General features: G+C 43.8%; 1 protein-coding gene across 1 annotated transcript in view; it reads left to right on the top strand.

Annotated features, from left to right (window-relative positions):
- LOC120025342 (transcription factor SOX-6-like) overlaps positions 1-27,347 on the top strand; it is a 202,809-nt gene that overhangs the window by 84,042 nt on the left and 91,420 nt on the right. The window contains exon 6 of the mRNA XM_038969875.1: positions 14,611-14,700. Coding sequence (XP_038825803.1) covers positions 14,611-14,700 — 90 coding nt within the window. The remainder of the gene's footprint in view (positions 1-14,610; positions 14,701-27,347) is intronic.

Genomic DNA, 27,347 nt, shown 5'->3' with positions numbered 1-27,347 from the left:
TTATGTAAATGTCATATTTCTGTTTTAAAATGTTTATAAATTAGCAAAAAATTGTCATTATGGGGTATTGTGTGTAGATTAATGAGTAAATACAATTAAATACATTATTTGAATAAGGCTGTAATCTAACTAAATGTGGAAAAAGGGGTCTGAATACTTTCCGAAGGCACTGTATGTCCTAAATCATTATATGTAAAGTAATCTTGTTGAATTTATATGTACGGTACCAGATACTGTATATGCTTTTGCCATGTTCTCAACATATCTGCACACACACACACACACACACACACACACACACACACACACACACACACACACACACACACACACACACACACACACACACACACACACACACACACACACACACACACACACACACACCTACACACACTGAAAATCAAGTAAAGTAATATAAAGCCTAAAAGCATAGTATGCACCTGTAATTATCATGGATGAAATATCCTGGATGGACCTGGAGAGCACATTATAACATTATATCAGTATTACCATGCTTGTAAAGTCTTTCTTTTTTCACTTTAGTATCACTTCTTTTTTTTATTAAGGCAGCATTTAGATTCTGTGTATAATGCAGAGGAATCTGTGAAGCACATCGGCGTTGCCTCTAAACGTTTAAGATAAAATAAAGTTTGGGGGGCTATGCCAGACACTTGGCTTCACTGCACATTTAATCATTCATGTGGATCCGATTAGTATTTTTTTGTCCTTGTACAGTCTCAGGCACACATTAATTTAGTAAATCCCATTGAGCAGCCATGATCACAGTAAGCAGCGTTATCCACACACTTCTATTCATTTAACACAGATGAATAAATGGGAATGTTTTGGAGCATTGATTAGCAGCAGAGTTTATATCTGACAGTTAGATTGCAGGGTACCCAACAAAAATCGTCTCCACTGCAAGGTACCCAGTAATTTAATTCTCGTGTGAAATTATTATAATTTATTACAGTGTGTGGACCCTAATGATTACCGACATCAAATGGAAATTATAAATTCAAATTAAGTCTACATCTCCCTCGTAATGCTCATCTTCACAGTGTTGAGACCCTCATCAGCACTGGCTCCTTCCTCCGTATCATTTTACTTTTCATTTATTTACCTCCTAAGACAGACTTGCTTATTTTTATGTTTATCATAATGTGTGATTTAAGCTGTCTCTACTTCATTTCAGCAAGGTGTTCATTACATGTTCTTATTTTTTGGTTTCCTATCTGAATAAGCCTTCATTATCAGTTGATAAACTTTCCGGTGTAGGTATAGGCTGTGTAACTTTAGAAGGTATTCAACGTGCTCTTTTATGGTTCAAGGCAGTCTGTTTGAAGGAGGAAAACATTTGATTATTTATTTGCTTTTCAGTTTTTTCTTTGCTTTTCAGTTATTTCTATATAGAAATACCAGAAAACAATGTCTTAAACTTTCCAATTACTGTACCTCGAGCGTCCTGGAATAAGCTCTGAACCCTACTGATGTCCTTGTGTTACACATTAATACAAATTTTAATTAAATTATTATTATTAGAAATGTAGTATAGCAACAACCTCAGCTGCCTTAATAGGGCGGAGAGAGGAGTGGAGGGGGCAAGAAAAAGTACATTTTGCTATCCAAGCATTTAATTGTGGTAGTTGTTAAAAGTGACCTTGTGGGGTAGAGAGAGAGAGAGAGGAGCTGGAGTCTGGAGCACAGTGGAGCAGCACGGCACGGCAGAGCACAGCGGCTGGCTCCTTCCAGCTGCACACATGGCATCCACCGGGGGCACAATCACGCACAGTCCCAACACCTCAGGCTCGGACATATGTTGAGTTTTATTTCATTCTTCTGACATTAATCCTATTCACCAGCTGTTCTGCCAGCTGCCACTCTCCGGCTTAAGAGGAGATTGCAGTTTTGGGGGCTCTGAGTCCTGGTTTATCTTGGCTCCTCATCTCCCCTCACTAAGTTTTGATTGGATTTTTTCCCCCTCTTCCTTCTCCAGGTTCCTTGGGTTGCATACTTCCTAGCTTCTTGCTATCTTTCTTTTTTCTTATTTCAACTTCGTATTTTCTCTGTCTCCTTCATGTAGATAAGAGAGCTTTAGGGTTGTGTTTTAAGCTGCATCCAAGCCCTTCTCTGGCCAGGGGCCCTTTCAGATTGCTGGCTGGCAGTACTGCGGTGTTCACTGCCTGCCTCTCCTCTCTTCTCTTGTGGACCGGCTCACATTTATAATTCACACACAGTTCTTTCATATGGTCACCACTATCTCATAACAGGCTGCACAGAGACCCACTCCTAGGGGGCAAGGTAGCTGGCACTCCTCTCCATGTACGCAGGCTGGCCAGATGCTGCTCCCCAGCCAGTCCCTCTGGTCTAGACAGGATGGAGAGAGTGCAGAAATCTCACGCTTTTACACACTTAATGAAGGAGGGAATCTAACCAGGCTGGAGCCTCTTCACCCCCGTCCTCTGGTAGCATTTCCTTTGGATTAGCTTCGCCTCAGCCTTAACAGTTTACATTATTGACATATCAGGCCTGACATATTTCACATTTATGTGCATTGTCTGTAAGCATTTCCCAGTGTTCTCTGTGTAGTTTCTGCTGAAGTACTGCTTCGTGGACGACAGGCTGGGGCTGCATGAATTGATCATTGCTCACTGCTCACTTTAATAATTCAAGGCTGATTGCCACAAAGTCCCGCAGTAAAATGGATTGGGAGAGGTCACGTGTTGCCCTGCTCAAGAGGTGAAGCCTCTTGGGGACGGTTAATTCATATACAGTTTGCTTGATAGACACGTGTCCTATTTAGAGGTCAGCTGTGGAGCCTTGGGCGGGTAGCGGATACCAGAGCCTGGAATGACTGGGTCACTGCTGTAGGCTTAGCACCTCAGCTCCTATGGATAAAGAGAAAGCAGGGCGAGTGGTTACCTCAGCACTAACAGCCCCTGGCCAACCAGGACATTTCTCCTACTAACCTACAACAGATTGTTACAAATACACCTTTCGTTAAAACTTCCTGGAGATTTAGGTTTAGGTCTATGTTTAGGTCTATGTTACACACACACATACCACTGTACATGAGGATTGCAGCTTTTGCCCTTTGATTTAGTTGAATGTCTTCTGGTTTAGTACATCCAGGTGGACCTTTAGGCTCTCAAGGTCCCTTTAAGTGTGTGTGTGCACAGGTCAGTGATTGTTTAACGTTATCCTCATGTCGTTAGCAAAATCTTCCAATGACCCCTGACCTGTAACAGAGAGCCCAGACCACACCCGTTAGGCTTAAGGACGTGAGTGTGTAAGGACATAAGGGTGTGTGAGGGGTTCCTCCATGAGCCTGAGTTGCAGAATATCCCAGGCTGGTTGTGTTCTATTTATAGTGGCTGTTGGCAAGCTGGGATGGTGTCTATAGGGGAGCCTACAGGTGACTAACAGGGATGCTCACCAAGTGGAATAATGAATAGTATTAGGTGTCAATTAAATCAAGCTTTTCCCGAGGTGCAGGTGCGCCACAATGTACTGGCACATCTTAAGGAGCCAGGCCTCTTCACCCATGCATGCCAACGGCTGCATTTGCATATTAAAGAGCTGAAATTATTGAACTGAAGCAAAAAGTCTTGTGGAAATGGTAAGAGGTTATTAAAACTGTTGACAAGGAGGCAAGGTAATTGCCTGAAAATGAGCAACGATGCCACTGTTGTACACAGAATAGTGTTGTTTTTTCTCTCTCTCCTCTCTTTAGCGTTTGCATTGTGCACTGCCGCCCGGGAGTGTGTAACCTATTACGTTTAGATTGCTCCCTTGCAATTAGTGCCCTTTTTGTCCTCCCTTCAATAAGGCCATGATTATGGAGACTTCAGGAGGATCTGCATTCCTCATCCAACAGCTGTTGTCTCTGGAACTACCGGTGGAATGACAAAACATGTTTTCTCACAGCGTTTCACTTTTCTGCCGGCTTCTTGTAATTATTGTGTTTTATTTGCTGCGATGATGGGGTCTTGTTTTTGCTGCCTCTGTGATTAAGATATTCACAAGATTCCCTCAGAGTTAGTGAGAATATTTTTGTAAATCTTGACTCCATACAGAGTGAGGTAGATTGGGGAGAGTAGAGACTGGGGAACGGGTCCATACAGAGTGAGGTAGATTGGGGAGAGTAGAGACTGGGGAACGGGTCCATACAGAGTGAGGTAGATTGGGGAGAGGAGAGACTGGGGAACAGGTCCATACAGAGTGAGGTAGATTGGGGAGAGTAGAGACTGGGGAACGGGTCCATACAGAGTGAGGTAGATTGGGGAGAGTAGAGACTGGGGAACGGGTCCATACAGAGTGAGGTAGATTGGGGAGAGGAGAGACTGGGGAACGGGTCCATACAGAGTGAGGTAGATTGGGGAGAGGAGAGACTGGGGAACGGGTCCATACAGAGTGAGGTAGATTGGGGAGAGTAGAGACTGGGGAACAGGTCCATACAGAGTGAGGTAGATTGGGGAGAGAAGAGACTGGGGAACGGGTCCATACAGAGTGAGGTAGATTGGGGAGAGGAGAGACTGGGAAACGGGTCCATACAGAGTGAGGTAGATTGGGGAGAGTAGAGACTGGGGAACAGGTCCATACTGAGTGAGGTAGATTGGGGAGAGAAGAGACTGGGGAACGGGTCCATACAGAGTGAGGTAGATTGGGGAGAGTAGAGACTGGGGAACGGGTCCATACAGAGTGAGGTAGATTGGGGAGAGTAGAGACTGGGGAACGGGTCCGTACAGAGTGAGGTAGATTGGGGAGAGGAGAGACTGGGGAACGGGTCCATACAGAGTGAGGTAGATTGGGGAGAGGAGAGACTGGGGAACGGGTCCATACAGAGTGAGGTAGATTGGGGAGTGGAGAGACTGGGGAACGGGTCCATACAGAGTGAGGTAGATTGGGGAGAGTAGAGACTGGGGAACGGGTCCATACAGAGTGAGGTAGATTGGGGAGTGGAGAGACTGGGGAACGGGATTCATATTGTCTGTGTAGGACCGGATCTGACTGAGCAATTCTCAGGGTTACAAATTCAGCCCTGAGTTAAATAGATAATAGAATGAGGTATTTTCATTTAGAGTGGAGAAGAATAGCTTCAAATTGACTTGTTGCCCTCACCAAATTGACTTGTTGCCCTCATCAAATTGACTTGTTGCCCTCACCAAATTGACTCGTTGCCCTCACCAAATTGACTTGTTGCCCTCACCAAATTGACTCGTTGCCCTCACCAAATTGACTCGTTGCCCTCACCAAATTGACTCGTTGCCCTCACCAAATTGACTCGTTGCCCTCAACAAATTGAACAAAAACCTGCTATATTCTCCTAACCTTGACATAATTGTACACCTACAGTATAGCTTCAGCCTAACACTTTCATTCTAGGAGCCTTTCTTTTTGCCAATATTATTAAAAGCACTCTAAAAGTTCTCTGAAGATAATTATGAACCTAACTACCACTATTTGTACAAGTGTGTCCTCCAACTCAGCGAGTCCTCTAGCTAGCTCACTGAGAGCACTCCTACTCTAAAACGCTGCCTCTCGCTGGGACCTTAATAAAAGCTATCCTCCATCCAGCCCACATCCTCTGTTTATAAGGCTCCGCCATACTGAGGAGGAAATCATTTATTTGGCCAATGTCAGTTGATCATTGATTTAGTAATGGCATGTTTCCCGTCAGAGGCTCTAACCACTAATACTGTATACAGGGCTGATGCTGAGCCTGCTGTGACTCTCACAGATAGCTCTCTCTCCATCCTCCACCACAATGAGCCGTCACTTAGAGCAAAACAAACACTCCACTAGCAGCCACTAGTCACATACAGTATTTGTAGAGAGAATATCATAGCCTGAGAAATAAAGCCTACTGTCAGTGGCTGTTACAGTATGTATGTTGAAGCAGCAGCAGTGATAGCGGGACCTGGTGGACAGACAGAGAGTGGGATGCTGGCTGGATTCCTGGCCGGGTCAGGGTTGTGTTGTCATCCTTCAGGATCTCTCTCTCTGTCCTGTGTGGGTCTCAGTGTTGAGGAGGATTGATGAGGGGAATCGCTTCTTCCTGTTGAGGGATTACAATAGGCGTGTGAGTGAGTGAGTGGGCTGCAGGCTGCAGGCAGGCAGGGTGGTGAGGGCACGGAGCGGAGGGAGGGAGGGACAGATGTGTTGGCATAGGGCCACCGGGCATGGCCCACTGAGAGACAGAGAGAGAGACAGACAGGAGGACACCCAGAGACTACTGCCCCCGCAGGGAGGAAAACACCTATGGGTACAACTCACTCTGTCTATCCTTCGGACTGTATGATAAAACACACAGAAGATATGAGACACGAGGTTGCCTATTTATTGTGCCTCGCGTGGCTTTATTTAATGTGTTCTTGGTTGATACCCCAATGCCAATCGTTAAAGTCATTTCCCAAGTAGATAACAACATGAATCATGAATCATTAAGATATTATTTTTACGGACCATTTCAAATCCAAATTGACAAGGTTTGATTTGCTTGTTAGTGTATTTATTTGTGCCGTCTGTGTTTTCCTCTTGGTGATTTGAACTTAACCGTGCGGTGCATCCGATGACACTCTGATTGAACCACTCTGTTTAGGGCCGCAATAAAACAATACATTAGCTAACAACTCTCCCCCAGCTTGGCACATGCAGAAGTCTTTATGACCAGCTTGCACTCACTTTATTAACAGTAACTTATTACAACATGCTCAATAAAACACTAATTCAGCTTTATAAACGGTTGCTTTAAAATGTTTGAGAGAGACAGAGAGATGAGCTTTTATTTATTTGATCTTCTAAAGAGGCTGGAGGTAAGATTGTCAGCAGTGCTTACCTGCCTCTTAGGGTTACACTGTTGTGGTTTCTGTTCAACATGGGATTCTGGCAGTGCTCAGTGCCAGGTGCTGAAAGCCTTGTTTATACCAAACACTAGCCCAGAAACATCCCTTTGTTCAGATTTATGAGCACCATTAGTTCATGTTTGAATGTAGTGAAAGACTAAGTCTAATGTAGTCAGCTCATCTTTGCTCTAGGTGTCTCAATCCCTCTGACTTTTCACCCACATCAGACAGATTACAGGATAGCTGCATGAACAAGCTGTGTACCAGATCACAATGGAGATAGTAGATATAAACATATTGTAGTTGGCAGTATCAGGTCATTGGCAAGCTTTACATTGCAACATGGGTGCCGCTAGGAAATGAGCAAGAAACTTGGAAGAAGTTGAGCTGGGGCGGGGCATGTATCCAGCTCCGTAAAGCCCTAGAGAACACACAATGAGGAAGAACAGACAGTCTTAGGGGGCTGGGCCCACTCCCCACTTCCTCCTCCAGGGGAACACATTCCGGAAACATTCTGGAGTAGTTTTGTCTCGTATGTTGCTATCTGTGCTAGTGGCAGAGCAGTGGGGGTTGCTGCCTGGCGAGGGTCCCCAGGGGCCTGTGGTATCGGCGGGGCCGGAGGACGGAGGAAGTTGGTACGGGTCCAGTGGGGCCGGCCGGGCTCAGTGACAAGCTGAGCTGTCTGCCGTGGGGACGCTGGGAAAATGTAAATAAGAGTCTGATAAGAGCTATTGTTTTCATTCCATTCTCATCCTGTCTCAATGGGCTCCAGAGCTGCACAGCCTTTTATCTCAGAGGAGAGAGGGAGAAAGAGAGGGAGGAAGAGAGGGAGAAAGAGAGAGGGAGATATTTTAAGAGTCCCTCTTAGGAAAATAGAAAATAAGCTCAAAGGGACTCTTAATTTATCTTGTTCAAGCGTTTTTCAATGACAAGCCAACTACATGATTCCACTTTCTGCAGACTTTGGTATCTCTATCCCCACAAAGATAGACAGAAATCCAGTGATATTGACAGCCACAATGCAACATACAATATAAACATTGTGTTGGTTTTAAGATCTTCAATATAAATAACCTGGATTTGAATATTCTACCTTTTCCTATGAAATATATCTGGGTTTGATTACAAGACCAATGAGGTGTGATAGTTGTATGATATGTTACAAGCGCTGTCTAAAAATTGACACTGTGCACCTACTGCTCACATCTTAATATGACACTAACTATTATTCTGATATAACACAGTGTTTCCATTGGCATGTTTAATCTCTCCAGAGAAGACGGACAGGAATTTGAGAAATTAAAACAGCACACACATACACACACTACTATTAATCTAAATTCCTCTAAAAATGGTTTAGCATTTCTAAGACTGCTGTGAAATAAGCCAGACGACTGAGTCATTTTGTGTGTTTTCCTAAAGTATGCCTGCATGAAAATTATAGCAGCAATATTTTCATTTGGGTATGCCTATTTGGTTCTAAGCTGTTGGAGCATTGAAATGTGTTTCTAAGTTATTTTATACACTAATCCAGGCCATTATTCACTCTCCCAGGTGGAAAAGAGAAAGCGCAGGCAAGCAGGCAGGCTCTCTTGCACATTCCAGCTGTAGGCTGTCTTGTGTGAGGGCTTGGCAGGCTGTGTCTGGCCCAGGGTTGGGGATGGAGGTGCAGTATGGAGGAGTCAGGGAGCGGCCACTCTCAGGGGAGGGGAGGAGGAGGAGGAGGAGGAGGAGGAGGAGGAGGAGGAGGGAAAGTGGGAGGGGTGGAGTAGAATGGGAGCTGGCACCATATTATCTACAACAGTTGGTGCATTCCTTAATGATCAAGTGCTGGAGCAGCATCTGTGGTGATGTGTGTGTATGTACATACATCTGTGTGTGGGTTTGTGTGAAAGTATGTGTGTATATATTAACTGTGTTTGTGTGTTTGTGTGAGTGTTTGTGTGTTTACAACCCTTTCACAGTGCTGTAAAAGAAAGCATGTTCTTTCTGCCTGAGTTGGTAGAGGAGTGTGTTGCTGTTGTTGTGTATCTGTATTGAGGGAGGGCTGTTATCTGGGGGAGTGTGTTGATGTTGTTGTGTATCTGTACTGAGGGAGGGCTGTTATCTGGGGGAGTGTGTTCATGGGGATAAGTCCGGGAGGGAGAGGAAGCTTGCTCACCCAGGGGTGAGGCCCATGGAAGAGGAGCGGAGCTCAGTCACTCCCCCTGCCCTCAACCCCTGTGTGTCTGTGATTCCACTGCCAGGCGGGGAAGCAGGGAGTCAACACACACACACACACACACACACACACACACACACACACACACACACACACACACACACACACACACACACACACACACACACACACACACACACACACACACACACACACACACACACACACACACACACACACACACACACTGCTCCTCTCTCATCCTGGGTCAAGGGGACAAACTGTGAGTTGGGGATTGGAAAGTCAATAAAGCAGAAGTAATGTTATAATGACCTGAGCCTGTGATGTCCTGTTGGCCTCTCTGCCACGGAGGAAGTGGACAATCAAACAAAATGGCCACTCCGCTTGATCTTTTTGAAAGCCAACGTTAAACAGAGGCAGGCTAACCATTGAGCCCCTATTACTCCCAGCCTCCCAGTCCCTCTGAACTCGATGTGTTTTCATAGTGAGGTATCATGTTTGGATTGTGGCAGTGAAGGGTGAGGACATTACACCCGGATAAAAGGAATCATCAGCTGTGTACTTTCTAAACTGTTTACATCTCCTCAGTCAGAGGAAGAGAGAGGATAATAATGGGAGAGTGATCCAAACCATCTTTCTCTCTCTCTCTCTCTCTCTCTCTCTCTCTCTCTCTCTCTCTCTCTCTCTCTCTCTCTCTCTCTCTCTCTCTCTCTCTACCTCTCCTAATTCAACTCAATTCAATTAAATGTGCTTTATTGGCATGGCGTAACAATGTACATATTGCCAAAGCTTATTTTGGATATTTACAATATAGAAATAAAAATGAGAATCAAAATTGTCAACGGGACAACAGTAACAACAATAACCAAGTGTCAAAATAACCATACATTCAACAATAACAATAAACATACAATAAACATACAGTAGAGTACATGTGCAGGTTGATTGGTTTGTCAGACACTGTCCCTCAACTTATGGCAGGCAGCAATGTAGTGCGCTGCCAACCCACAACTCTCTGCGTCCTCCCCCAACAGGACGAGTAGCCTACTCTCATCAGAGAGGTCTTTGAAACCTTGAATAAGGGTTTCAAATTTGGGGAAATGACACTCTCTAATTGTTTTATATTTTTTACATTTTGTCAGGAAATGCAGCTCCGTCTCAGGTTCTGCTATTGTGCAGTGGTTGCACAGCCTTTCCTCTACAGGAGCCAGGTTTTCCTGTGTCTACCCTTCTCAATGGCAAGGCTGTGCTCACTGAGCCTGTACTTTGTCAAGGTTTTTCTAAGGTTTTGATCAGTAACCATGGTCAAATATTTAGCCACAGTGTACTGTCGATTTAGGGCCAGATAGCACTGCATTTTGCTTTGTGTTTGTGCTTGTGTTTCCCAATAAGCAATATAGTTTTGTTTTGAGTGTGTTGTAATTTGGTTTATCCTGATTGATTGGATGTTCTGGTCCTGAGGCTTCAGTGTGTTAGTAGAACAGGTTTGTGAACTCAGCCCCAGGACCAGCTGGATGAGGGGACTCTTTTCTTTGCTCAGCTCTTGGCATTGCAGGGCTTGGTAGTGATATGAGAGGGGGTCACTGTATTTTAGATGTTTCCAAAACGTAATTGCTCTTATTTGAGTTTTTATTATTAGTGGATATTGGCCTAATTCTGCCCTGCATGCATTGTTTGTAGTTTTCCTCTGGACATGTAGGATAATCTTACAGAACTCTGCATGCAGGGTTTCAATGGGGTGTTTGTCCCATTTGATGAAATCTTGTTTTGCAAGTGGACCCCACACCTCGCTGCCATAAAGTGCAATTGGTTCAATGACATATTCAATTAGTTTTAGCCAAATTTTAATAGGTATTTCAATTTGAATTTGCTTTTTAATGGCGTAGAATGCCCTGCGTGCTTTCTCTCTCAGTTCATTCACTGCCTCATTAAGGTGTCCAGTTGAGCTTATTTTTAAACCTAAGTAATTGTAGTGTGTGCAGTACTCTATATATTTTGTACCAATTGAGAACTTTGGTCTAATTCCCTGAGATCTGGATCTTCTCTGGAAAATCATAATTTTAGTCTTTTGGGGGTTTACTGCCAGGGCCCAGGTCTGGGAGTACTGCTCTAGCAGGTCCAGGCTCTGCTGTAGGCCATGTGCTGTGGGTGACAGCAGGCATAGGTCATCTGCGAAGAGTAGGCATTTAACCTCTGAATTGTGGAGACTAACACCAGGGGCTGAGGATTTTTCTAGAATAGTGGCCAATTCATTGATGTAAATATTGAAGAGTGCAGGGCTCAGATTACAACCCTGACGAAGGCCCCGCCCCTGGTTAAAGAATTCTGTTCTTTTCTTACCAATTTTAATGCTGCACGTATTGCCAGTATACATTGATTTAATTATGTCATATGTTTTACCCCCTACACCACTTTCAATAACTTTGTAGAACAGTCCTGTATGCCAAATATAATCAAATGCTTTTTGGAAGTCGATAAAGCAAGCGTATATTTTGGTATTATTTTGGTGGACATGTTTATCTATCAGGGTGTGTAGGGTGTAAATATGATCAGTTGTGCGATGTTTTGGTATAAATCCAATTTGGCTTTTACTCAAGACATTGTGCTTATTAAGGAAGTTTAGAACTCTTACAGTTATAATACTACAGAAAACCTTCCCCAGGTTACTGTTCACACAAATGCCTGTAATTGTTAGGGGCAAATTTGTCTCAATTTTTAAAGATTGGGGTTATGAGTCCTTGATTCCAGATGTCAGGGAAATAACCTACTCTCAGGATCAAATTAAACAGTTTTAATATAGCCAATTGAAATTTTGCACTAGTGAGTTTGAGCTTCTCATTTAGCATGCCATCAGGTCCGCATGCTTTTTCCAATTTGAGAGCCTGAAGTTTCTTATAGAGCCCCTGGTCAGGAATTTGGCGTTGTTCTGCGTTTGTGTCAATTTGAACGGTGTTGTAGAGTGTTTTAAAATGGGTTGTCCATATGTCACCATTTTGTATCGCTAATTCCTCTTGTTTAGATTTTTTTCCGTTTTTTCCAATTTTGCCAGAAGTTGTTTGTGTTTATGGACTCCTCAATTAGTGTCAGCTGCTTGCTGTTGTACTGTGCTTTTTTGGTTCTGAGTGTACGTTTATAGAGTTTTAAAGTCTCACAGTAATGAAGGCGTAATTCACCATTATTTGGGTCTCTGTGCTTTTGTTTGGATAGTGTTCTAATTTCTTTCCTTATAATTTTACAATCTGCATCAAACCAGTTGTCATCTGTGATCTTTTTTGTTTTGTTTTTTATCAATTTCAATTGTGCTTCTTTTGCCGTTTGCCTGAATATATAGTTGATGTTTTGTACTGATAGATTGATGAGTGAATGTGGTTTCCAGAAAGTTATCTAAGAGTGTTTGGATATTTTTGTTACAGGTTGCTTTCTGGTATTCTTCTGTGCTGTTTTGGGCCCATCTGTATGACTTTCTGATGTTCTACAGCTTACTGGGCTGTGAATGTGTGGTTGTTTCCATGTCTGTTCTTTTGAGGAACAATGTAATTTGGCTGTGATCAGACAGAGGTGTTAGTGGCTTGACAGTGAATGAACTGAGAGAGAAAGGGTCAATGTCTGTGATCATATAGTCTACTGTACTGTGGCCAAGAGGTGAGCAGTAGGTGAATCTCCCCAAAGAGTCCCCCCGTAACCTACCATTGACAAAGTACAGACCCAGGCTTCTACTCACTCTCTCTCTCTCTCTCTCTCTCTCTCTCTCTCTCTCTCTCTCTCTCTCTCTCTCTCTCTCTCTCTCTCTCTCTCTCTCTCTCTCTCTCTCTCTCTCTCATGTCTCATATTTTGTACAGTATAATGTAAATTAATATATCTGAAACATGAACAATCAAATTAAATATCAAATGTTTTGTGTAATGCTACATCTTTACACAACAGATCTTGATCTAGATGATAATTGTAGTCTGTACGTTCCACTGCCTCCAGAGCACGTGATGAGTACAATAACCTGAAAACACAAAGCACTCCTAAGACAATCCCTGAAGGCATCCAGAAGTATGTTCTTATGAATTGTACCCTTTAGTTGGCAGAAGGAGACCACAAATGAGCCATTGTCAGGAGAGTGGTTAAGCCATTCCTGATGGAGCCCCAGGGCTTTCTGTGAACTGCAACAATGTCTGTGTTTGCTGTTTGCCCTTTACTCCCTTTCAGAGTGAACAAACCCTGTCTTACACCCCATGATGTCATCTTCAGGCAACATGACACTTGAAGACAATCTGTTTAGGGCTCCTGTTTTCAGGAACAGTCATGTCAGTTAACACGGAGCCCGACTTAGAAACAGCAGCAGCATGGTTCTATATTTACTAGAGAGTAGACATCATTCCGGAACAGTTGACATGCAGTCTTAACTATCCATCAAGCCTTAACCAGCAGTATGAAGGTATGAGAGGAGATCTAGGACTGTTCTCATGGGTAAGTCAGGCATCAGCTGGTGGGTAAGTCCACGGTGGCAGCACCACTTTGTGAGTAGGAGACAGACAGATAGATAGACAGACAGACAGACAGCAGGGCCCTGCTCAGTGCTAATCCTGGATCTTGGTATAGTGGCCTGGCTGTCTTAGTGCAGTTCAGACGGGGGGCAGCGTGCCTGGGAGCCTGCAGTTTGACTTGTGGAGGGGATGGGAGGAGAGACGGGGGTGGGTGGTGTTTGATGGGAACAGGCTGACCTCTGCGCAGTGCGGGGACCGGCGAGGCCCGGGTCGGCTGGGCCAGCAGTGTGTTCTTTATCAGCTACCCCAGCGACAGCATGGCAGATTCCAGCCATTCCTCCACTGATTCATTGTCAGCCGGACAAATGTTAATTGTTTTCATCACTGGCGGCTGTGAGAACGCTCGGACACACCCTGTCTCACCCCTTACCTCCTTCTTAATGTCTCTGCACTGTCTCTGCCCTTACCATGGCTATACTGTCTGTCTCCCCCCTCTCTCACCCCATCTATCTGTCTCACCTTTTACCATCTTCAATGGGTGCTCAAGAGTGAATGTGTTTTAATCTACCATCAGTAATTAGAGCTATACAGTTGGGAAAGAAGTGAATGGTTTTTAGTTGTAATTAATAATATTAATTCTGAATGACAAGTGACATTGTCTTGTTTTAACCAAGAAGCTGTCAATATTTTATTTTGACCGTTGGGGACAAGACACCTTTAGTGTGTATGTGTGTATTAACATACACAGCTAGATTTGACAAGGAGTGTTGATGGTTGTGTTAGTTGTGTTAGTATTACTGGAGTGCTGAGGCATGCGTGAGGAACTGACCCTCCTCTCTTTAGAAAGATATTTCCTCCACCTCCATGTTGTTATGAGAAGAAAAAGTTCAGGCTCCTTTTCATTGTTATACAAATACCAGTAATTCAATTCAAACTGAAATTATATGACTGAAATTGGAACCTTCAAAATATTATCGTAAAAATCTAAAAACATAAAAATTGAATTTGGATTTGACGTACCTTTTCCTAAAAGAAATCCGTTGGGGAAGTGAATTTTAAAATGAAAGCATTTTAAAAGGTCTCTTTTCTTTCCCATGTCTTTCAGAATCCAGTTGCATGGAAACACTTCTGTCAAAAGACTGGAAAGAGAAGATGGACAGGCTCGACACTAGTGATCTTCTGGGAGAAGTCAAAGGTAAGCTTGATGATGTGGTCACTCACAACCGCAGCGCTCTCTTGTAAAGAGTGTCTTAAAGTGAGATTAATAAATCCTTCTATTCCTATCAGACATACATAATCTATACATAATCTAAGAAACAGGCTTGCACTCTGAAATTAGACAAAAGCTCTTGGCTGCCTTCCCTAGTTATTTTCTGCACTTTCCTTATCTGTTATGTCAAAATGCCTCTGTCCAGAGCCCTCTCTTTAAATTCCAACCCCATTTCCCAGTCTGTCATTTTGTTTGTGTCTGTGGTTTACTGTTAGAGACGAGACTGTTGTCCGTGTGTCTGCTATATAAAACTATAAGACTAGAGACACTGCTCCCTACTCATGCAGTGTGTTCATGTTGAGAAAGGAGAGATGAGGGGAGATAGCGAAGAGAGGGGAAAGAAGAGAGAGGAAGGAAAGTGCAGAGACGAGGAGAGCCCTCTCTCTTCTAGGTCTCTCACATCTGAAAGGAATTCTGCCTTGATTCTGGTAGTGAACACCCTGCACACCCCAGCTCTCCCTCCAAATCTGTATTTATGCGCGGGGAAGGTGGGCCTGGGCAGGCAGCTGGGTTTTTTGCAGGTCCAGTTCTGACTGTTACTAAAAAGGTGTTTATGTAGCTAGCGGAGAGGAAGGCACAATACCAGCTGTCTGATAACACCAGGCTCTACCTCTCTCTCTACCCCTCTCTCTCTACCCCTCTCTCTCTCTCTCTCTCTCTCTCTCTCTCTCTCTCTCTCTCTCTCTCTCTCTCTCTCTCTCTCTCTCTCTCTCTCTCTCTCTCTCTCTCTCTCTCTCTCTCTCTCTCTCTCTACCTCTCTCTCTCTCTCTACCTCTCTCTCTCTCTCTCTCTCTACCTCTACCTCTCTCTCTCTCTCTCTCTCTACCTCTACCTCTCTCTCTCTCTCTCTCTCTCTCTCTCTCTCTCTCTCTCTCTCTCTCTCTACCTGTCTCTCTCTCTCTCTCTCTCTACCTGTCTCTCTCTCTCTCTCTCTCTACCTCTCTCTCTCTCTCTCTCTACCTCTCCTTCTTTTCTCTATCACTCGCTTCCCTGCCAACCCCCATACTCTCAAGCCTGTACCTCGCAACACAAAAAGGTGTATATTAATGATTGTATTATTAATATTTACAAGAATATACTCATATCTATATATCCATGTCATTTTAGCTAAACAGAGACGATGCTGCTCTGCTCATCATGCACAATTGTAATCATCAGAACTATTCAAAGACATCTGAAAGTAGCATTCTGCTAGCGCGTGCACTGGACATGTTTAGCAGTTCTTTATGATGTACTCCCACTTTAATAGCTCTTTTTATCATATGGTTGGCAATCATAAATAATAGTTGTCCTTGGTTTTAATTATGGGATGACATTTTCTCTGTGTGCCGGGCAAGACTAAAACTATTGCATGTTGTAATAAGTATATTCATGGTCAATAACCTTAATGAGCTGAAATATAAATCATGTCTTGGTAAACCAGATTCATTGTAGCTGACCCTGTAGATCAAAGTGCAGTGGAGCAAATGTTTAAAGTGATTTAGCCTTTTGAAAGCAGATCTATTTAAATTACAGGGCATTTTTCTGTTTGATAAATGGTAAGGGTGAGGTTATTCCACAGCGGTGTAAACAGGTAGCGCGGGAGCCTGATAATGCCCACTGTGGCCTTTGTTGACTCACATGCAGGGAGACACAGTGAACACTAGACTTAGAAATATAACTACTTTTCATATCACACCGGTAGGCTGTCTAAGGTTTTTAATTAGCCTGCCATTTCATATGACTGTAGACATTTCAAAGGACTGCTTTGTGCTCCCCCTTACAAATGTATCTTTCTGCGTTTGAAGTCTGCCTGATGTAAATACTGCCAATTAAAAAGAAGCCCAGGGTTGGAGACACACAAGGTCCTCCTAATTAAAACACAAACAAAGGCACCAAGCAGAAAACACCTTCTGATTACGATCTAAAGTGTTATGATGAATCAGAGGCTGTATTAATTGTTAGGTTAAAATCAATACAAAGGGTAAGCATGCCTGTAGGTTTAAATTAACGGAGGACAGTGCTGGATGAAGGCTAACATCCATAAAAGCTACCTACTGCCTCAGTGGCCTTGATACTCGTTCTCTACTCAGCGGACATTGAATCCGGAACCAATGGCATTGTACATTCTACCTAGACTACATCCTTTGTGGCATTGTTCCGTTGTTACAAAAGATTGCTTTTGATGTTCAAAGATAAATAAGTGAAATATAAAATTCTGCCCCTTTTGAACTGAAAGACTGGTAATTTGTATTTTTTTTCCTCACAAGGCTGCCTTTGAGTTAGCGGTAGAGAATCTAAAAGTCTCTGTAGTTTTTGCTCAACTGCTTTCCATATTTTCCACCTTATGAACCTGTCATGGATGGCACCTTGTCGTATTGTTGTAGCTGCAAGAGGAATCTACTGGGTTAAGACTCGCAGTAGAATTATCACACAGGAGAAGACAATAGGTGGAACAGAATTTGACCGAAGGCTTCACTTCACCAATGAATAGAACTGCATTCTTTTACACTATGCACTTGTGTTCAAACATGCCCAGACTACATTATGCTCTTGGGGTAAAACACAAAGTACAGTAAACAAAACAATGGTATCAAAACATCTGAGGTTGGCTTTCCTTTATCTTACACCCAGTTCAACGCAACCAAGCATTTAGTGCCTCACGTACATAGTTATAGTGTATTGTCATGTGGTTTCCTGCACTAGAATGGGTCTGTGGTTAAACTGATACTGGTACTTCCAGTAAAATGGAGTCAATTTGAGCTGTTTCCATCAATACAGGATAGGAAGTATGCTTAACAGAGACATAGAGAATAGAATGATTTGGGTGTAATGATGTCAGATGTTTATCAGCCTTGTCCTTTAAGCTGTGAGAGATTAACAGCTGCAGGAAGAGAGAGGGAGGGAACGGTTTTTGAAGGAGTATTAGTGGTGGATTGCTTTTCACAAGCCGATTCCAGAGGTAACTGTTTGTTTTCATACCTGAGCTTAGCTGTCAATCATGAGGAACGGTGAGAAGGGAGATGAGATCTCCTGAACAAAACCACAGAGCAAGAGAGGGAGGTGGCCTGGAGGACGTCCAAACCACAGAAAGGAGCAGAGAGGGTGGGGTGGGGGTGGGGGTGGGGGGGGGGGGGGGCAAGATAGAGCAGAGAGGGAGAGGAGAGAGAGAGCACAGAGAAAGAAAGATAGAGAGAGAGACCTGGGACATGGGACATGGCTGCTCAGACATGAGGCTGTTTTAATTATGGTCCTTCAAAGAGAATCTCTTTCTGTAGAAGCTGTGCCACAACGGCAGAGAGATCTCATACACTAAGTATGTTCCAGTACTCCTGTCCTTTATTCTGGCTGTACTGTTTATGTTTGTAAATCTTTTTAAATGGTCAATGATGGGGAGGTGCCTATTGTGGTTGTTTAATTTAATTGGATCATTACAAACCCTACCCTCCTTTATGCAATAAGACATACTTTGGAGGAAAACCACAGTGATTTTAGCTAGCCTCACTCCGTGCCTCACATATGTCAGTTGAAGAATTCAGGTGATGTGCATGTATTTAATGTAAATTCCATTGGAATGTGAATGCAGGTTTATGGGGGAAAGGCTTGGTCAAATAAGCTCTCCCTGTACAGTGTGGCTTTCATTTATACTCAATCAGGGCCTTTGAGACCAGCAGGACTGTTTAACTTTCCCTGTAGACATCCAGTGTCCGACAGCCCCCCGGAAAAAAACGGCAAAGCATTTATTCAACTGAATAAAAAAATGTGGTAGTTCAATTGGAACACAAACTGCATTCATTATCTCGGAAGGTTTGATAAAAAAATGAAGCTCAGCATTGTACATTTGTGTTAAAATGGCAGCTTGAATTCTATATAAACGAAAATCAAGCCTCTTGCACTTTCATAATCAATTTGTGAATGCTGTCTACATGACAGTGGCGGGGTGCACATTGACAGTCCTGTGGCAGGCAGATAAGTAGAAGCTCTTTAAGGGGAGAGCGAGGAGCGGGGCCGGGCAGGGCCCTAGCTGAGACTGATTTGATGCTGCTCCTACCTGGCCTCGCTTCTCCCATCCCGACAGAGGACTACTGTGTGCACACAGAGCTGGGGTTGTTCAGCCAGCTGGGTTTACTTCAAAACATGATTATTCAATTTAACATTCAGCTTTATTCTTAATGGCTCCAATAAAGTCTAGAGCGAATGCCAATGGAGATTCCACACTATATCTGTAAATACACGCGGAACCACAAGTATATTTTCTATTGGGAGCAGATTTTTATCGGCTCAGGATCACATTGTCGTTTCGTGTTTCTTTCACCTAGTTTCTCTGTTTCAAAATATTCACACATGGCCATTTTAGTAAAAACTTAAACTGTCACTAATAAACAGTGCATAAACATAAAAAAATCTCTCTCAGAGAAATATTATAAATAGCTGCGTAGTGGAATTGAATGTAAGGTGGTAAATGTGACTGTCATGAAGACTAAATGACCTAGTGAATCTGTGTTATACAGCTATGTGTATTTTGAGGAGAGAGCTGTGTATGTTTGATAATGTAACCTCTATTTAGAGCAGAGGGAGGGACCATCTCAGCCCATCATACACTTGAATATCCCTCCAATTCCCCCAATTCAAAAGTGCCACAGTTTGCATTTTTCTCCCAACACTTCAATAGTCTTCTGTTGGCCCTGTGTACCCAGGTGAAATATGAGACACCGTAAATCATTATTCTTCAGACTGCATTTGCGAAATGAATGTATGGGCCTAATGCCCTCTGTTTTTCTCCCTTAATGAATTGAGGAATTTAGCTTGTGGTGTCGGCTGCAGACCTTGTCTGTCTGTGTGTCTGTGTGTCTGTGTGTCTGTGTGTCTGTGTGTCTGTCTGTCTGTCTGTCTGTCTGTCTGTCTGTCTGTCTGTCTGTCTGTCTGTCTGTCTGTCTGTCTGTCTGTCTGTCTGTCTGTCTGTCTGTCTGTCTGTCTGTCTGTCTGTCTGTCTGTCTGTCTGTCTGTGTGTGTGTGTGTGTGTGTGTGTGTGTGTGTGTGTGTGTGCGCCTGTATGTGTGTGTGTGTGTGTCCACTCTCACTTTCTCCCTCCTGGCTCTGTTTTGAGAGGAGACAGGCAGACAGGAGTGGGTTTGGTGGTGTCTGGGTCAGCCTCTGCTGGTGTTGGTGTGGGCAGAAGCCCTGTGCCATGGAACCAGGCATGGGGATGGTTCCCTGACCAGACAGGGCCTCTGGATGACTGGCTGCACATTTCATACTTTTATACATTTGACACTTAAAATTATTTTTCATTTAACTCCCGAATTTCAGTGTTTTTACATTTAATTTACCAAATGATATTTACTATTACTACAAATAATTAGCTTCATTCTTGGTTGGCAGACACACAGGTATTATTAAGAATGCAATAATCAATTTATATCTTAAGTTACTACCAGAAATCACCAGCAATCCTTATTTTAACGATTGACAAATATACACCTCTCTCACTTATAGAAGTGTAGTAAATGGAATATTTATCAGTCTCCCGGCCGCAAAGTAAAGGACATCCTCACAGCCGTGTAATGCTGCTTAAGCACTGGCTGCTATGGCTGGGCCGGGTTAGTACATGTCACGCTGGATTTCCCCCTACAGCTGCTCTAGTGCTGCGGCTCCGGGGCCACTCTGCTGATCTACCACCAGCCACTCTGTTGATCTACCACCAGCCACTATGTTGATCTCCCACCAGCCACTATGTTGATCTACCACCAGCCACTATGTTGATCTACCACCAGCCACTCTGTTGATCTACCACCAGCCACTCTGTTGATCTACCACCAGCCACTCTGTTGATCTCCCACCAGCCACTATGTTGATCTACCACCAGCCACTATGTTGATCTACCACCAGCCACTCTGTTGATCTACCACCAGCCACTATGTTGATCTACCACCAGCCACTCTGTTGATCTACCACCAGCCACTCTGTTGATCTACCACCAGCCACTCTGTTGATCTACCACCAGCCACTCTGTTGATCTACCACCAGCCACTCTGTTGATCTCCCACCAGCCACTATGTTGATCTACCACCAGCCACTATGTTGATCTACCACCAGCCACTCTGTTGATCTACCACCAGCCACTCTGTTGATCTACCACCAGCCACTATGTTGATCTACCACCAGCCACTCTGTTGATCTACCACCAGCCACTATGTTGATCTACCACCAGCCACTATGTTGATCTACCACCAGCCACTCTGTTGATCTACCACCAGCCACTCTGTTGATCTACCACCAGCCACTCTGTTGATCTACCACCAGCCACTCTGCTGATCTACCACCAGCCACTATGTTGATCTACCACCAGCCACTCTGTTGATCTACCACCAGCCACTCTGTTGATCTACCACCAGCCACTCTGTTGATCTACCACCAGCCACTCTGTTGATCTACCACCAGCCACTCTGTTGATCTCCCACCAGCCACTCTGCTGATCTACCACCAGCCACTATGTTGATCTCCCACCAGCCACTCTGTTGATCTCCCACCAGCCACTCTTCTGATCTACCACCAGCCACTATGTTGATCTACCACCAGCCACTCTGCTGATCTACCACCAGCCACTCTTCTGATCTACCACCAGCCACTATGTTGATCTCCCACCAGCCACTCTTCTGATCTACCACCAGCCACTATGTTGATCTACCACCAGCCACTCTGTTGATCTACCACCAGCCACTCTGTTGATCTACCACCAGCCACTCTGTTGATCTACCACCAGCCACTCTGTTGATCTACCACCAGCCACTCTGCTGATTTACCACCAGCCACTCTGCTGATTTACCACCAGCCACTCTGCTGATCTACCACCAGCCACTCTGCTGATTTACCACCAGCCACTCTGCTGATCTACCACCAGCCACTATGTTGATCTACCACCAGCCACTATGTTGATCTACCACCAGCCACTATGTTGATCTCCCACCAGCCACTCTGTTGATCTACCACCAGCCACTCTGTTGATCTACCACCAGCCACTCTGTTGATCTACCACCAGCCACTCTGTTGATCTACCACCAGCCACTCTGTTGATCTACCACCAGCCACTCTGTTGATCTACCACCAGCCACTCTGTTGATCTACCACCAGCCACTATGTTGATCTACCACCAGCCACTCTGTTGATCTACCACCAGCCACTCTGTTGATCTCCCACCAGCCACTATGTTGATCTACCACCAGCCACTCTGTTGATCTACCACCAGCCACTCTGTTGATCTACCACCAGCCACTATGTTGATCTACCACCAGCCACTATGTTGATCTACCACCAGCCACTATGTTGATCTACCACCAGCCACTATGTTGATCTACCACCAGCCACTATGTTGATCTACCACCAGCCACTATGTTGATCTACCACCAGCCACTCTGCTGATCTACCACCAGCCACTATGTTGATCTACCACCAGCCACTATGTTGATCTACCACCAGCCACTATGTTGATCTACCACCAGCCACTATGTTGATCTACCACCAGCCACTATGTTGATCTACCACCAGCCACTATGTTGATCTACCACCAGCCACTATGTTGATCTACCACCAGCCACTATGTTGATCTCCCACCAGCCACTCTGCTGATCTACCACCAGCCACTCTGTTGATCTACCACCAGCCACTATGTTGATCTCCCACCAGCCACTCTGTTGATCTACCACCAGCCACTCTGCTGATCTACCACCAGCCACTCTGCTGATCTACCACCAGCCACTATGTTGATCTACCACCAGCCACGGAGACACAACACACATATATGCGCACACACACGCACGCACGCACATACGCACGCACGCACACACACACACACATACACACACATGCACGTGCACATACATACACACACACACACAGTCTACATCTTTAGAAATCAAGGACAACATTCGTGAAAGAAAAGAACATGAGATGCAATCCCTCATATCATGGTTCTAAATAAACCAGTGTAGATGCATGAAGTTATAGCCAAGACCAGTGAATTGGTTCAATGCAAGAAACCACACATTCCCTTCCGTTCCAAGGTTTTCCTGACCATTGTTCAGACCGAGGGCTGCTTTTGTCGTTCTCTAGACAACTCTGATGTGAGGGAGGGAGGCCCTGAAAGTTGATCAGTGTTTGTATCATTTTATAATAAACCTGGACTAGAAGTGCTTCTCCTTACATGAAAGCAGGAGAGGTCATTACCATACACGTCATGAGGGATGACTGGATGATGGAGAAAATCTAGTGTACCTCGTTGTGTGCTTCAAGCTTTGTCACATGACTTCCCACTGTGGTCAGCGCTCTACAGATCAGTTTTATTACAGTTCATCCTCTGCTTTGATAATGGTTCCTATTGAAAACACAGACTGAACTGTCTCGTCTCTGGGTGGGATAATAGTTCCCTCTGGGAAGATAGCAGTCTGTTATCAGTGTTCAGTCTTATCTGTTCAGGTCTGTAAGGCTGCTATCGTCGAGCTCTGATGAAGTACCTCGTCCGATGCCACTGATACACAGTGGAGTGCTGAGGCTTTCACATTAGCATAATTACACTGAAGAGGCATGCCTCTTCCGTCATTATATTATTAGCCCGCGTTAATGTTCAGTGTGAACGTCAGGCCGATGAAGTACGCTTTTATTATTAACCACTTGGCGTGTCAATCAAAACATTTTTTTTTTTTTTTATATTTATAAAATATATGTTAAACACTTGGGGAGACGTTGCTATAGATGCAGAAATTATGTCTATATAGGGATATAGAATTAACACAAGGATGGTGTGCAACACCCCCCCACAAACACACACACGCACGCACGCACGCGCACACACACACACACACACACACACACACACACACACACACACACACACACACACACACACACACACACACACACACACACACACACACACACACCAAATAAGTTTAGTACAGTATACTAACATCAGCATAATAAACACTTCCCAGTGTTTTTAGAAGGTGTCTGTTTCTAGCAGTTCCCTGCTGATGGATAACTCTCCATGGGAAATTCATGGCCATGTAGTCCAGTATCTAAGGCTGTGAGGATTGATAGTCCAGGCTGCCATAGCCTGACATGTTGGTGAGTCCTTACTCATGCTTGTTAATGATGCTTTATTGGCAGGATGAACAGTTTTATATCATCACAGAGGCAGCAGGCCAGGTAAAACAGCTGCTACTCATATTGTCTCTGTTCGTTCTGACTAGGGCACCCAGATACTTTGATACCGTTTTTACTTGAAACACATATGGCCTTAGAGCGTTTCTGAACAAGCGTATATACAAGCCTAAAACATAGTTCAGCTTAAGTCAAATCTCTGTAGCTCGTCAAATACCCTTTTGTTGTCTCTGGTTGTGCTTGCTTAGCAGGCTCATAGCCAGCTGTTTTATCCTATGGATTATTTAGGCTACACAAGACAAAGATTTTGTTTATCAGTCACAATGTATAATATTCATGTAGATTTACTGACAACATTAATATATGCATGGTATTTGAAAGGCATAGTCATCCGCACCATGATTTTTACTGGTAAACATTCTGTTGTTGTGTGTATTTGTTTGTGTTTGTATGTGCAAACGTGTGTTTGTGTTGATTCAAAATGAGGATTTAATTGCTTTTGGAGCAAGGTCTTTGCCCCGAAAAATTCTTTCATTGCAAGGCTACAGGAAGCAGTACTAGATTCCATTAGCAGTAATTCAATTGTATCTTTGTATTTTCTTCTTCTTTAGAAGACATGAACATGGGGTCAGAGGACTACTGAGTTCATATTAGTGTTACAAATTGTATTGTGCTGAACACACCAGCGCTACCGAATCATCACCCTGTGTGTACTGTATGTGTGTGTGTGTGTGTGTACTGTATGTGTGTGTGTGTGTGTGTGTGTGTGTGTGTGTGTGTGTGTGTGTGTGTGTGTGTGTGTGTGTGTGTGTGTGTGTGTGTGTGTGTGTGTGTGTGTGTGTACTGTATGTGTGTGTGTCTGTGCAGTGCATTCAGCCAGCGGAGTTACCTTTTCTCATGTGGATGAGCAGCACTGAACAGCTCCTGCCTTCAGCACGCCAGGCATGCTAGCTATGTGCAGTGTGTGTCCGGACACAGCCCGGAACAATTGCAGCATTTAGTCTTCATTTACTTAGGATGGACTGGCAGCATATGGGAGGATCCACAATAGCTGACTGATGGAGGGACAAAGAAATTGCAGTGTTCTGGTGTAAAAAAAGGCATTCAGATTGGGTCATAATGGCTCAGCTGTCCTAACCAAAGGAAGGGACAGAATAGGGTGCCTTGTGATTTTTTTCTCTTTTTCACCCCCGTTCCTTTTCTCCTTTTTTTGTGCCTGAATCTTTTATCTGCGTTACTCACCCGGGACTCTTCAAAGTAACAAGCCTCCTTCTTTTCCCTGGTGCTGGACTTGGAACCCAAATTAGAGACTGCTTGATTAGAAGAAAGCGAAGGGGGCCAAGAGAGGGAGATGTGGGTATTGGACAGAACAAATCGCACCCCTACAAAGTGCCTTTTATCCACAGGCTCCAAGGCCCGACTCCCCTCCCAGCAACCATGGCTCGCTTGTTTTTCTCTTATCATTTATTTAGTCGCTCGTTTGGTTGATGTTTTCTGCCCTACTTTGTGACGTTTAAAAGAGGCAGGCGTCTGAAAAGGTGAATGCTGAATGGGGTGGTGAACAACAAGACTTTGCTGTCTGTCTCCTCCAGAGTGTCAGTCTGGCATGTTCTTCTTGAGCATGAGGGCTGAGGGGAGAGGATTGAGCACAGGATCACCTGCCCATCCTCCAACCTGCCTGCTCATGGGACATCCTGGGCCAGACTGGCTCCTGATCCGGCCCCAACCCCAGCAGCCCGAGGCAGGGGGGGAGAAAGAGGAAGCGCTCCCAGAATGTCACAACACATTAGAAGTGGGGAACCAGGCTGCTTCATGTAGTGAGGAGGCATCCCTCGGCTCTCCGTCTCCCGTTGCAAACGGGATGTGAGGAGACACGTTAACGGGCTGCCTTGGCCCCACCGCTGTTAAGAGCCATGCAATATGCAGGAAACTGCCTCTTTGTCAGCAGGCCGGTCAGACAAACACCGCCGCTGTCCTATACTGCAACGCCCAATAAAAGTTTTATCTATGTTTTAATTTAGAGGAAGAAAATGAATTTTACACGAAACCAGGCCAACAAAAGACATATGTAGTCCGATGTGGGTATGCTGATGTACAGGGAAGACATTGCTCAGGTCAAGTCACACTTAGATCATCTGATGTCAAATCAATTTTAGGCATTCAATGTTATGTTTTACCAACAGTCTTCTAAAAAAACATTTTGGCCAATTATAATTGTTTTAACAAGATTCACTGTCCAAATCAGCTTACTGGAAATCTTTTAAAAATGTAATCAACGTTCAGTTTAAGCATTTAGATTAGAACTAGTTCCAGTGAGACAATACAGTAGAGACAATACAATACAGTAGAGACAAGACAAGACAATACAGTAGAAACAATACAATACAGTAGAGACAAGACAATACAGTAGAGACAATACAGTAGAGACAATACAATACAGTAGAGACAAGACAATACAGTAGAAACAATACAATACAGTAGAGACAAGACAATATAGTAGAGACAAGACAATACAGTAGAGACAAGACAATACAGTAGAAACAATACAATACAGTAGAGACAATACAATACAGTAGAGACAAGACAATACAGTAGAAACAATACAATACAGTAGAGACAATACAATACAGTAGAAACAATACAATACAGTAGAGACAATACAATACAGTAGAGACAATACAATACAGTAGAGACAAGACAATACAGTAGAAACAATACAATACAGTAGAGACAAGACAATACAGTAGAGACAAGACAATACAGTAGAGACAAGACAAGACAATACAGTAGAGACACTACAATACAGTAGAGACACTACAATACAGTAGAGACAATACAGTAGAGACAATGCAATACAGTAGAGCCAATACAATACAGTAGAGACAATACAATACAGTAGAGACAATACAACACAGTAGAGACAATACAACACAGTAGAGACAATACAATACAGTAGAGACAATACAGTAGAGACAAGACAATACAGTAGAGTCAAGACAATACAGTAGAGACAAGACAATACAGTAGAGACAATACAAGACAGTAGAGACAAGACAAGACAGTAGAGACACTACAATACAGTTGAGACAAGACAATACAGTAGAGACACTACAATACAGTAGGGACAAGACAATACAGTAGAGACAAGACAATACAGTAGAGACAATACAATACAGTAGAGACAAGACAATACAGTAGAGACAAGACAACACAGTAGAGACAAGACAATACAGTAGAGACAAGACAATACAGTAGAGACAAGACAATACAGTACAGACAATACAATACAGTAGAGAAAATACAATACAGTAGAGACAAGACAATACAGTAGAGACAAGACCATACAGTAGAGACACGACAATACAGTAGAGACAATACAATACAGTAGAGACAATACAATACAATACAGTAGAGACAATACAATACAGTAGAGACAA

The sequence above is a fragment of the Salvelinus namaycush genome, chromosome 30 (genome assembly GCF_016432855.1).
Source record: "Salvelinus namaycush isolate Seneca chromosome 30, SaNama_1.0, whole genome shotgun sequence".
NCBI lineage: Eukaryota > Metazoa > Chordata > Actinopteri > Salmoniformes > Salmonidae > Salvelinus > Salvelinus namaycush.
Note: the sequence above shows the minus strand (reverse complement) of the source record. Positions and strands in the feature narration are given on the sequence as shown.